General features: G+C 36.2%; 2 protein-coding genes across 3 annotated transcripts; both read left to right on the forward strand.

Annotated features, from left to right (window-relative positions):
* The first annotated feature begins 1387 nt into the window (after window positions 1–1387).
* LOC111013175 (E3 ubiquitin-protein ligase SINA-like 10) lies at window positions 1388–4678 on the forward strand. The gene is made up of 2 exons (XM_022287571.2): window positions 1388–1923; window positions 3738–4678. The coding sequence occupies exons 1-2, from the start codon at window positions 1816–1818 to the stop codon at window positions 4407–4409; spliced, it is 780 nt and encodes a 259-aa protein (XP_022143263.2). The 5' UTR covers window positions 1388–1815; the 3' UTR covers window positions 4410–4678.
* Window positions 4679–5547: 869 nt separating this feature from the next.
* PDE194 (formyltransferase) lies at window positions 5548–13694 on the forward strand. 2 transcript variants are annotated; one of them, XR_015792725.1, is made up of 11 exons: window positions 5548–5801; window positions 5886–5948; window positions 6502–6636; window positions 8653–8755; window positions 8962–9032; window positions 9125–9229; window positions 9592–9625; window positions 11757–11857; window positions 12219–12278; window positions 12352–12539; window positions 13326–13552. XR_015792725.1 is itself a non-coding variant. In XM_022287684.2 (11 exons), the coding sequence occupies exons 1-11, from the start codon at window positions 5679–5681 to the stop codon at window positions 13446–13448; spliced, it is 1122 nt and encodes a 373-aa protein (XP_022143376.2). In that variant the 5' UTR covers window positions 5549–5678; the 3' UTR covers window positions 13449–13694. The 2 variants fall into 2 exon arrangements, 1 of the variants encoding a protein (XP_022143376.2); XM_022287684.2 differs by having other exon boundaries at window positions 5549–5801; window positions 12336–12539; window positions 13326–13694.
* The last annotated feature ends 61 nt before the right edge of the window (window positions 13695–13755 follow it).

The raw sequence follows: 13755 nt of genomic DNA on the forward strand, positions 1-13755 counted from the left end.
AACAATATTGAAAAGGTCCTGATTTATTCGAGTAAGCTTGAAGATCGCACTTAAGAGGTTTCCATACGTTATGCATTCATCAACATCCAAACCTCCTATAACTCCACCTTCGTATACAGCCTTTACCTCATTCCACTAACCCCCATAGCTAACAAAAAAGCGAATCATCATGTCCTGCAAACGACAAAGCACAAGTGCTAGACGATCGATTAGATATGAAAAACCAAACCAGGTGTGAAGAAAATAAAAGACCAAGAAAACCTCAGGCGAGGAAAAGTCATTCTAAAACAAATTGTGTACCTCGAGCGGGGGACCAAATTTACTACCTGGGGTATTTTCGTTCCCTACCATGGGCGAGTAAAAATTACCCCTACCTTCTACTGTTACCATTTACCCCAGGCGAAATCTATGAAATCTCGCCTGAGATTCTTCAAAAACTATGAACCTCGCCCGAAAACTCACATACCTCACGCAAGTATAGTAATAAACTCGTACAAAACCGAACAAAAAATTACAAAACCCTGCGCGATGACCTTGCTCGAACGGTAATTTACAAACTAAATGAGGAACCAAATAAAAATAGCTTTTTGAATGTAGCCCATTGAGGGCAGTAATGTCATTTCATCTCCTCTGACAAGTAATTAATGCATATAGTGCGTCGCCAAAACACATTTTGAAAGAGGGATTCATTTGAGCACACGAAAAACTTTAATGTGTCATTTGAGTCAATTTCTCCAAGATTTTAGAGATTTGTATCAAAACCGTCCAATATTTAATTTTTTCTTGTGTGTATGTTTTTATTAAATCTATATTTCAAAGGAAAAATTTGTAATTTTTTAATTTATTCCATCTAGAAAGGGTGAATCTTAATGGTTAAGCTATTTTGTAATTTTTATCCTTTTTTTTCTTTTCTTATTTAATTCTTATCCAATAATTTATCTCTCTCTTCCACTTTCAAAACCACGAGGCAAATTCTTGTTTTGTCTTCTCTTTTCCAGCTCAGCCGAAACCTCTTGCAGACATTTCCTTTTTCAAACGAAAAATATCAAAGGACCACAATGCCCCTAAAACAGTAGCTTTCCAAATCCCAAATTTGTATTTTTGTTTCATTTAACTTTTTTTTTGGTCGCTCTTACAGCAATAAAATTAATTTTAAAAAATAATAATTTATCTAGTAAACTAGTTTTCTCTACCTTTTTCAACTTAAAAATGAGTAAGAATTTAAAAGAATGAAAAGTGTTATGATCTTTATTCTCTCTCCAACTCATAATTGGGGAGGAGAAGAAAGAACTAACGTTATTTTAAGTAATGTATCTAATAAAGACTAATTATGAGTCGGAAAGAAAAACTATTTTGAATATGGATCTAATAGTTATTAGAGACTTTGGTGGGCAGAAATTACCATTTCTCTAATCTTTCAGCCCGTTGTATTAAAATGGGAAATAAAATCCATGACTACTGAAACTGCCTCATTGCCGCACAAGACCTGCATAAATATCCTCTGATTTCCAAAAATTTCAAATGTGAGCGACTTGGTCCATAGTGTCTGAAAGAAGAAAAAGAACCCAGATGATATGAGATCATGGAAAGAAATCTGATGAAACCAGCGTTTGGGTTTTTAATTTATTGGTGAATGGAGTTCTTAATCTTCAGAAATGGAGGAAAGATGAAAGAAGAATAAGAACAATACGATTTTTTCCTCGTTTGTTGCAGCAATGGGGTTTCTTAATGTTATCCTGACGCGGGTTTTCTAGAGAGAGAGCGAGAAAGAGGAGTTCTTGAAGTGGGGATTTGAGTTTCGGGAGAAGAAGAAAAATGGTGGGCGAAAAGGAGAAGAGCGAGACGATGAACCTCATACTCACTGATCCCCAGCTTCTTGAATGCTATATTTGCCGCGAACCCTTGTCCACGCCTCTCTTTCAGGTAAAATTAGCCTCTCTTCTCTGTCTTTCGATTTTGGTTTTAGCTCTCAATTTGGGTCTGATGTTGTTCTGTTCATCATCTACTCTCGAGATTTTGATCAATTTTTTGGATTATGATTACAAATGTAGTTGGGTTGGTTTCTGTTGGGCCGATCTGTGAACTGTTTTGCCACATATCATCGAGTTATGTGGAGATTATAGACTCTTTGAAGTTCTTAAAAGATGGAGATTATTCTGGACATGACTGTGAGTTTGTGATGTAGTCAAGAGATTGTTGATATTCAAATGAAATCTTAAGTTGAACCCTTTGTTTTTTGGTTTTGATTTCAACTCGAATTATGTATAGATTACAGGCTCTTTGAAGTTCTTAGAAGGTAGAGATTATTCTGAACATGATTGTGGGTTTGTGATATAATCAAGCGATTGTTGAAACTTGAAATTCAAATGAATTTGAAGACCTTTAAATCCCATTTCTATATGTGGTTTTTTTTATTAATCTTCCTTGTTTTTAGTTTTTATTTTGCTTTCAACTAGATGGATATGATGCTTCCTTCTTCTTTTTCTTCTCTCTTCTGCGTGTTCTCCCATTTTCTAATTTAACCTATTTAACTAGGTTAAATGACCAATTTAGTCTTAAGGTTTGAGTGTAGTTTTAATTTAGTCTCGGTAGTTTGAACTTAGTTTCAATTTAGTCAAATTTTACAAATCGTTGCAAGTGGTTACTATATTGAAACCATGACGTGTTGTCTTTTGTTTAGTACATCAACTATCAACACCATGACGTGTTGTCTTTTGTTTAGTACATCAACTATCAACATGTGGGAGTAGAGATTCAAACCTACCACCTTTTGGTCAATGATATATGCCCTAATCAGTTGAGCTATGCTTAGATTGGCGATGATGTTTTCTATTTAGTTGGTTGCGTTAGTTAATTATATTAGGTTGGCGATGATGTTTTCTATTTAGTTGGTTGCGTTAGTTAATTATATTAGGGTATAAAACTTAGTAAAAGAGAAGAAAAAGATTGTGAGCTTTCTTGGTACGTCAAAAAGGGTTTAGAAAAAATTTGAGAAGTTTAATAATTGTAGGGATCAAATTGGAACTTTTGAAATTATAGGGGTCAGATTGAAACTAATTCTAAACAGAGTCGTGCATGCACTGAGCAAGTTGAAATTAAGTCCAAATTATAGGACGAAGTTAAAATTAAGCTCAAACCATGGGAATAAATTGATAACTTAGCATTTTTAACTACCCTAATTCACCTGCCTCTGTTACTTGATATGATATGCCTCTGTTACTTGATATGATACTGTCAGATATCCAATATATGAATTAAATGTACCCAACTCATCAACTTAAGCTTTTGGGTTGATTGGCGGTTAATTCATCTTTAACATGGTATCAGAGCGGGAGGTTCTGGATTGGGTAAATCTAATTCATTTATACATTTTCTTTTCCTTTTTCACCTGGCTGGGATTATTATGTACATGGATATAGTCAAGAAATTGTTGACATTGAAATGAAACCTTCTTAAGCTGAATGGTTTATCTCAAAACATACATCTGAACCAAAACATGTTATTTTGATATTTTCTTCACCTTTTTCTATGTCAAACTTGGGTTGAATTGTGGTTAATACATATGCTGTGAATATTTTTTTTATGGATTATAGGATTTTCTTCATTTTTTAGAAACAAGAACTTGAAATGGATGAATGAATATGCCCATTCTTGCATTTTTATATGTATGATGTTGTCTATTTGCTATTCATATCATCCACTTTGGTGTTGAAATGTTGTTTGTTTGGATGAATTAGTGTAAGAATGGGCATATTTCTTGCTCAAGCTGCTGCACCAGAGCTCACAACAAATGCTCTAGCTGTGGCTCGGAAATTGGCCATATGCGTTGCAGATCAATGGAAACGCTTTTGGAGTCAATCAAGATAGAGTGTCAAAACTCAACATACGGCTGCAAAAAGACGATATATTGGAACAAGAGAAATGACCATGAGTCATCATGCGTGTACAAACCATGTTCGTGCCCTTTAACCGATTGCTCATTTGTTGGTTCATCCGGACAGTTATCATCGCATTTCACGAAGAAGCACAAAAACTCAGCCAAGAGCTTCTCCTATGATTCCAAATTCACCATGTGCTTCAACAATGGTGAAACTTATCGTATTCTTCAAGAAGAGAAAGATGGAACCCTGTACCTCCTTTCTTATACATCCGAACCTTTTGGGAAAGCGGCAACTGTGAGTCGGATTGGACATTCGTTGTCGAGGAGAAAGTTTCACTATGAAATCAAAGCAAAAGCTGAGGAGCGTGTTCTTCGTTCGCAATCCATAGTGAGGGAGATCCAAGCTCGGGTTGAGGTTCCCCCTCCTTCAAATGGATCCCTTTTGATTCCAAAGGACTTCTTTGAATCTTCATCCCAGCCGACCTTGGAGTTACGCATCTGGCCTGCAAGCCAAAAAAAAAAACACTGAATTCAAGCCACCAGTTTGTTGGCTTGGCTGTGAATGCGATCTTGGTTGCCTTTTCTTTTGCATCTCTTTGTATCCCTGTAAAGGCCTTTGGTTAATTTCCTGTGTATTGCAATTTGTATCGAGGAATATGTATATGGTTTAAGAATCGAGTGATGTTTAACTTGAGCATGGTTGAACTTGTTAAGATATGTATTCCTATTAAAAGGTGGAAGGTTCGAATCTACACGTCTACCTGTTGAACTAAAATAAAAACCAAGGGACATTTGGTACGTGTGCATTGGTATCATGCATCATAATCTTGTATACATCTCGTTCTCTCGAATTTTAGGGTCTAGTGTAAATTATACTAATATCTCTTTTATTTCTATACAACAAAGCACTGTAATCCTTCATATTATGGGCATTTGACAGTTTTTACCAGAAACAGGTACTAATTCATTCTCTTTTGTTCAAAATTTGGACTTTACATTTGCACAGATTGGTTATTATAAAGGGAAGATCTAGGTAATGGATATTTTGAGTGGTAGAATCTTGAAGCATGGAAAGTAGGGGAACTTGTAAGCCTTCTTTATGTGTTAAAAAAAGAAACAAGAATAAAACTTGTAAGTGGTTATGGGTCGATTTTTACTCAATATCATGTTTACTCACTAAGACAAGTTTAAGACAACCCGTCAAATCTTTTCGTTCTAGATTCATTGAACATGGATGGTTCAATTTTTCGATTGTTTAAAAATTTATGTTAAAGTTTTCAACCCATTTTAATGGATAAGTCTTCGTCTTGGATATAAGATATTTTATTAAATAAATATAATTTTCTAAATCGATATTCGATTTTTTTGGTAAAATATTGTGGGGGTGGGGTTCAAACTCATGACTTTTTGGTCAGAGGTAGGTGCCTTAACCACTTGAGCTATGCGACAATCGATATTCGATTTTACTTTCTAAAAAATTGAATTGAATCATGCTTTGCTTCACTTTTTTAAAATTTTTCTCAGGATCCTTTTTTTAAATTACTGGATCAAAATAAACATGAAACTTGACATTTTATGAACCAAAGTGAATAGTAAGAACTTTGAACCAAAATAATATTAAAAAAAAACAAACTATTTATTATTATTATTGCCAAATTAAAACCAAATGAATGTGAACGTTTGAAATCAAGGTTGAATTTCCATTTCTTCCCCATGGATGGTTGAGAGTGGATAAACAGTGAAGTGAAGGCCAAGAAGAAGCCGAAGCCCCAAATTCAGCATTGAAGAAGGAAGAGCTATGGCTTCCTCGCTCATGTTTCGCCGCTCTTTCTGTTTACACTCTGCATCTTCTCCTTCTTCCTCCTCCTCCGCTTTCGTTTTCTCCAAGAAGAAACCCCTCGTTTTCTTGGGTTCTCCTCAGGTTCTCTCTCTCTCTCTCTATATATATATATACTTTTTGCTAGTCTTGTTTCGTTACATAATGGGAGAAATGCCTTCTGCGTAGGTTTCAACTTCAGTTCTTGATGCTCTTTTTAACGCATCTTCCGCTGCAGATGCGGCTTTTGAGGTATACACTGACACAATTCTTTGGTTTTGATCTCTCATGTGCTGTCGGCTCTTCATCTCAGTTTTGTGTCTGTTTGATATGGATTTGGTTTTATTGGAATGTTTCAGGAGTTTCTTCTGCTGTAATTCCGCATTTTGAAAGATTTATCATTTATAGCTGTGGTCGTGTTAAGTACAATTTCTATGTGAAGTTTGGAGGGAAACAATGGGGACAAGAAGAAAATGTCTAGGATTGTATTGAAAACCTAGTTTCGTTTTTTTATCAATAAACTATAAGTAAAAGAATAATCTACCATTCCAAGCAATACACCTCCGATCAGAATTTGTATACGAGATAAACACAATTCAATAAACATAATCTATGAATGAATGCCAGGGATTCACCATAACGCTCCCATTTGTGAATATATGCAATTGATTACCATCTTCTGTTCTGGTATTAATCACTGTTCACTGTTGAATAATTGTATTGTACCTCATTAAAAAAAAGAATTGAGACATTATCTTGGATTACAACGATCTGTTTTTAAGATGACTAACGTTAAACCATTTAGGTTGCAGCTATTGTAACTCAGCCACCTTCTAGAAGGGATAGGGGAAGAAAGATGATGCCTTCTCCAGTAGCACAATATGCCCTTGATAAAGGCTTCTCTTCTGACCTTATTCTTACACCTGAAAAAGCTGGAGAGGTAATGTTACTTTTTCTTTGAGGTGAAGTTGGTATCATTGATCATATAACGATTATAATGTGATCGAAAAAGTGCCGTTAAAGGATTTGATTCTGCTTGTTATGATGATAGAAACATAATGAATTTTGAAAATGTGGAAAGTTATAAAATATTAGCTTGGTGTGAGAGTGTATAAGCGTACAACATTTGGCATCAAGTTCTTGATATGAAGAATGGAATGAACTTGTATGTTTATTTTGTAACTGGATGACAAATTTTGTTGTATTTATGAAGTCTAAAAGACGTGGTGAATGGTAATTTATTTATCTTTTTTTTGGTGAAAGAAACAATTTCATTGATGTATGAAATTACAAAAACCTCAAAAGAGGATTACATGAAGCACTTCCAATTGGCTAAAAGGGAAGTGTAGCTATAGTTGTGAAACATAGGGGAAGATCTACACCATGTAATGACTGTAAAGACTATAGCTTTAGAAAAATTATCAAAAGAGAGAATTTTGTCGTTGAAGATGCGTTGGTTGCGTTCTCTCCAAGTGATCCAAAGGAATGCTCGCATAAAGTTCTGCCAAAGAAGAGCTTTCTCTTTTCTAAATGGGTGTCCGGTTAGAGTAGCTTCAATGAGGAGAGGGGGATCCATTGGCAAAGCAGTGTACCATCCAAAAGTGCTAAGGATGAGGCTCCAAAATTTGGTTGCATAGCGGCAGGAGATGAAGAGGTACTGTTGGGTCTCAATGTTAGATTGGCACATCACACACCAATGGGGGGAGAGAGCCATATAGGGCATTCTTCTTTGTAGTTTGTCGCCAGTGTTGATAGCTCGATGACTAAGTTCCTAGAGAAAGAATTTCACCTTTTTAGGATGTGTCCATCCAAATGCCTTCATACAGACCCTTTGGAGAATTCGAGCAAGGCTGTGTGAGATCTTTTAAGAGGAGCGAGTGGTAAAAATGTCGTTTGGTTCTAGTTTCCATGTTAAAATGTCCATCTTTGTGGATAGTTGAACCGAAGAAAGCTCGTGTGAGAGGGCTGCTCATTCTATAATTTCAGCATCTTTTAGGTTTCTTCTCAACCTCAAATTCCAGCAATTGTTGTCCACAGACCAAAGATCCCGAACAGAGGTATCCTTTTTCGTGGATAAGGCAAAGAGAAGGAGTGTGTGATGTTCCAAGGGTTCACTGACCAACCAGGGGGCCGTCCAAAAAGGGGTGGAACTAACATTCTGAATTTTGTAAGCCAGCCTATCAAAAACCAGTTTGTGGGTCTTGAGAATCGCTTTCCAAGGCCCTTTCCTATGTAAGGGCAGACCAAGATAGAGAGAAGGCCAAGCTCCCTTTTTGCAATGGAATCTAGATGCTAGGGCTGCAAGCTCACTGTCAGTTAAATTAATTCCCAGAATTTTTGATTTCTGATGGTTGATTTTGAGCCCAGATGCCAAAAAGTCGGCTGATGTTGAACAAATTATTGAGGGGGGCGTCTTCAAATGTGGAGAAGAGGATACTGTCGTCTGCAAATTGTAGGTGGTGTATGTTCAAGGAGTTGTTGCCTACATCAAACCCCTTTATGAGGTTGTGGTGAGCTGATTGTGACAAAAGACGACTGAACACATCAGCAATCAAAATAAAGAGGAAGGGTGATAGAGGGTCACCTTGTCACAAGCCTCTAGTAGCGATGATTTTGCCTCTCGGACGGCCATTGATTATGATGGAGAAGTTTGCGGAAGATACACAGCCTCGAATCCATTTTCTCCAAGTAGATCCAAACCTTTTAGCCTCTAGGACAGCATCAAGAAAATCCCAATCTACGCTATCAAAGGCCTTTTCAATGTCCAGCTTTACTAATGGTAATTTGTTTATCAGTGGCCATTGGTTCATTTTATTCTTTGAAATTTGTGTAGAGAGATTTACTTACAACTTTTTGATACGATATGAGAGACTTTTGAACCTTGTGTAATACTCTCTTTGATAGAAAGTATTTGAAGTAATGTAGAATGCTCCTTTTTCTTCTTATTTTTCTGCAGGACGTGTTTTTGAGCACCTTGAAGGCTTTGCAGCCAGAACTATGTATTACAGCAGCATATGGAAATATCTTACCGACCAAATTTCTAAATATTCCAGCATTGGGTAAGCCATTTATTTCTTTAATCTTTTCGATATCCAAATTAAAAAACTGTAATGGGAAATATGGCTAGAACTAGAAGGGAGTAGATGAATCTTTCTTTCATGAGATGAGATGGAAAGACAAGCTGGTCAGGTCTGGGAGCCTATTGTTTTTTCATCTTTCGCTTGGAGTTGTTTAAATAGCCTCTTTTGCAATTATGATTTCTCAGGGACGGTCAATATTCACCCAAGTCTATTGCCATTATATCGTGGTGCTGCCCCTGTCCAAAGGGCATTGCAGGTTTCTTATGAGTAGAAGTTATTGATATTCAGTACCTTGAGTTTTTTATATCTTCAAATAGTTCTAAGAACCTTTTTTATTTTTGCCTTTAGGATGGTGTTAAGGAAACTGGTGTATCGTTAGCATTCACAGTGCGTGCATTGGATGCTGGACCTGTCATTGCTTCTGAAAAATTTAAAGTCGATGAGCAAATTAAGGTATGGTTATTATGAGTTCATAGGGTAAGTGATTCCTGTTAAGCATAAGTTGTTGGAATGTCAAAATCCGTTACAGGATTCATTTATAAATTATAATCTGAAATCAATTGAGATGGAGTGACTTTTCGAAGTGAAAATTATTTTCCGATGCTTATTTTTTATCTTTTGAGGAGAGAGGAGGCTCTCATGAATTTGGCTACTTGTCTCGTGTCTTGTTCTGCACAGTTATGCATATTCTGAAAATTTGCTTTCTAGATCTTGTCTCTCTGCATATTAAATAGCTTTTACCCTTAAAATTTCAAAGATGGAGAGAGTTCACTTCAGCTTTCTCTTTACTAATCTTTGACTCAATTTGCTAGCAGGCACCCGATTTACTTGCATTGCTATTTTTAGAAGGTGGGCATTCAGTGTCTGTCATTAACTTCACAGTCTTCACTTGACATTGTCATGTTGTCTCTAAGTCTCTATTTTCTTCCATTCTTTAGTAGATTGGTATTTTTTGGTACCTACTTTCATGTATGGAATGGTGCTGATTTCCAATACTCTTATATTTGATAATGTAATGAATTAATTCATAGTACCAAAAATTTATACCTTTTGAAGTTGTTAATTTGGGTACGTACGTTTGTGTTTGTGAAAATATTATTTATTTATTTTTTTTAAAATTTTTATAAGTACTACAAGTGAGGGTCGGAGATTCGAACTCATGACCTCTTGGTCAGAGGCAAGTGCCAATTACCGCTGAGCTAAGCTCATGTTGGCAATAAAATTGGTTTTTGGTTACAAATTCTCTTTTGAAAAGGAAAACGTTTCCTTTTCATTGATATAGTGAAAAATTAGATATGTAGCTTTAAGGGGGAAAAAAACTACTATCCATATTAGGAAGAAAACCCACCAATTAAAACTTATAACAGATGGAGAATAGTTATTAAAATTCTTAGACATAGATCTATTTAACGAGAAACTTAGCTAGGTCGAAGACTTCTTTTGCATATCACTCTTTGTTGTTGCAGATGCAGTGATATTTCTCCACCTCTATGCCATAACCTTAATTGCATTTGTCTAGAGGACTTCTATCTTCCCTTTAAAATTTTGCCTACACGACAATTGTTGAACACAATTTTTTTTCCCAATCCATCAACGACCCGAGACACTAGAAATTTTTTACACAATCAAGACTGGCAGAACCGGCTATAAGAACAATGAAAAAACAGATTGGTTTCTTGTTCCTCCTTATTCTTACACAAAAGTACCAATTAGGCCGAATACTCAAGTTGGGACATCTTTTTTGAACTCATTCTGCTGTATTTGTTAGCCTTCAACACCACAAAGTCCACCATAGAAGTATGATCTTTGTTGGTACCCTTTCCCCTCCAATTCCATCTCGCCAATGCCAAGCTTTTGCTCAACCAAATTCTTACTTTTGTTAAGTCTGAAAAAAAGTAAGTCTCCGAAGAGTGTGAAGGCCAAGATCTTCTATCTATGTTTGAGCTTAGCCGAACCCCGTAGATGAACTGAAGGAGGTGTTGAAATTCTTTAGATTCATCTTCAGATAAATTTCTTCTAGCAATATTCCAACTGAATCTTCATCCCATTGCAACTTACAAAATTTAAGTTAAATAATACACAAGTCCTTTCAGAGTTTTCCCCCATTTCCTACTTTTATTGAGGTAGATTTTTTAGAACTGAACAGTGCTTTGAAATAGATCTCTAAGAAGGCGCCATTTCTTCTCTGAAACTTACTTCTTGCTGTTTTATCCAATATTCCACGGTGACAACGTGGGTTTTAATGACCAATGAAGGTGAAGAAGTTGCACAATAATTTTTTTTTATCAGAAACCTGTGTGTATATTCAAAAGAACAAAGAACAGCCTAAGGCCGGGGGATGAGATGACCCCGCTGAAGGACAGCTTGCCAATCTTGGGTAAGCATAGAAAGGCTGTAATTAGTTAATTACAAAAGAAAGCCTTGTGGAGTAGACACCATGAAGACGCATTTGTACACAGTTACAAAAAGAATCAAAAGAACGAGAAGTATTGTTAAAAGTGCGGTTGTTCCTTTCTTTCCATAAGTTCCAAAGGGAAGCTCTAACCCAACCCCAAAGGATCTTAGCTTTTCCTCTGAAAGCACAGCCCTGAACCATCTCCAAAAGCCAACTGTCAATTGTCCCCGGCAAACATCCCACAAAGCCAAATACCTGGAACAGGAAGGACCACCAATCTGAGGCATTAGGACAATGCAGAAATATTTAAAAAATAATGTCAAATCTATTAAACTATGGATGACATTTAAAACATACAAATGAAATAGCATCAACTTCTAGGATGAAATAAATTAATCTTAGTTGAAGAATTATAAAAGATAAGTTCTATTTTATAGACAGTTTTATTGGAAGGACTGGTTCTTTACCAGGAAATATAGATATGCTACTTGAAATGGGTTAAGTGTGGAGGACAAAAGTATAAAATAGGAAACATTCTATAGAGGAAGCTTCTAACCTGCTTACGTTTTCCACTTTTATATGCAGGTTCTAAACTTCTGATTCGTGAACTTCCTTCAATACTTGATGGATCTGCCGAAAAGAAAGCGCTACCTCAAGATGACTCTAAAGCCACCACGGCCCCAAAGGTACCCTTGGTTGATGTCTTCTATAATAAATAAATATATACTCAGAGTGAATTTTGATTGATATGCTTTGGACAGAGAAAAAAAACAAAACAATTACTCATTTGATCATTCTGTATGTTATTAATAAAAATTTCCTATTCATTCTCTTATAGTTAGTTAAAAATTTATTTACCCTTACTATAAAGCAAAGCAAAACCTAGAAATCTTGGATATTGATCTCTCAATTTTATGCAAAAAATCGGTTGTAATATCAGAAATCCCCTAATTTTTTAAGAGAATTTTTCTTCAGAGATAACGTGCAGCAGAATATATCTTCATTTAAATTATTCAAGTTCTCTGGAATCTGGCTCTTATTATACAGATATCCCCGGATGAGGCATGGCTTTCATTTAATCAAGAGGCATATGTCCTACACAACAAGGTAACTCTGCGCTTCCTTTTTGTGCAACTTTGCAGTCAAAACATGCATCCCCTCTAGGTTCGTGCATTTGCAGGATGGCCTGGAACACGAGCTAAGGTTGTCGTTGTGGATGAAAAAAGTGGTCATGACAATATCCTAGAGCTTAAAATCATTACTACAAGGGTTTGCATCAATTGTAGTAGTCAAGAGACTCGAGCAGACGAGATCCATTTCGTTAATGATGCTCTGGTGTTTCCATGTGGAGCATGCTCAGCACTTGAGGTTGGTTCCATATTTACTGCTAAACATTGTTTGGCGATGTGAACAATAATGTTTTCTATTGGTGCTGGATGTTTTGTTTTAGGTCGTTCGCATTTTTTTTTTTAATACAAATGATTGAACTTTTCATAAAGATGGAGGGGCCACTGTTAGAATATTTGTTTATGCCTCTTAGCCTATCTCTCGATATAGAAAGGTGGCTTTTCTTGCTTGTTAGCGCTTGGTTTTCAATAACGATATGTTCGGGCTTGACGCTTGAGTAAGAGTCTCGTTAGGGTGGCTCCTCGTTTAGTATTGCTTTGATTTTGTCGTCTATATCTTGCTAGTGCGGGAGCTACCACAACCAAAAATGAGTTTCGATGAAATTCCCAAGACCCCACATCAAGCCTCACAAACCTCACTAAATCCAAATTTTTCTACCCACAAGAGGCGGGTCCCCTGCTCAAGGGTGGGGATTCCTCGTTTCAAATGGGACGGGGATGGGGATGTAGACAGGAAATTTTTTATTGATTTTAATTTCGGAGACGGGGGATTGCATTCCTTGTCCCTGACCTCCATCCCCAATCTCTTCATAGGATTTCCCACAATTTCTTTGCTCTTCATTCAAAAAGAGTTGCACATAGCAAATGTTTACAGTTTCTCTTTCACCCAATAAAGATCACTTGCATTTTTCACTTGTTCTCTAAAATACACATCACATGTTAACCAGGAATAAAGTTAAATAACTACTACTTTTGCATGAACATGTTTGCAAACATTTTTATTTTGCTGCTTTGGAAATCTCACCAGGTACTGGAAGTTCAATTACCCGGTAAGAAGGTCGTGAGCGCAGGTGCGTTCTGGAATGGCATGCAAGGAAAGAAGTTGAAGAAATTCGACGAACGTAAGCATTTTTCGCATGTGTCGTTATGACGTTTAAATGAAATCTAGGTGAAGCAAATTTCTGCATTTTTTATACAACTTTGAGTGTTTTATCATTTGTTAACATGGATGTCTGAATATTGATTGATCTAGAAGTGATCTTGTCACTCTGACGAAATTATTAGAAATCTACCTAGATGGCTATAACTGAGGATGAAAATATATGTGGACATGTTGATATATCCATAAATTGGAAGATTGGATATCGATCTTGACGATCGATCGATATTTCTGATATCTCATATAAATATCTATAAAACATAAGAAATATCATCAATTGGTCACAATACTAATAATT

The sequence above is a fragment of the Momordica charantia genome, assembly GCF_013281855.1.
Source record: "Momordica charantia cultivar OHB3-1 chromosome 8 unlocalized genomic scaffold, Mcharantia_2.0 BLBB01000008.1, whole genome shotgun sequence".
Taxonomy (NCBI): domain Eukaryota; kingdom Viridiplantae; phylum Streptophyta; class Magnoliopsida; order Cucurbitales; family Cucurbitaceae; genus Momordica; species Momordica charantia.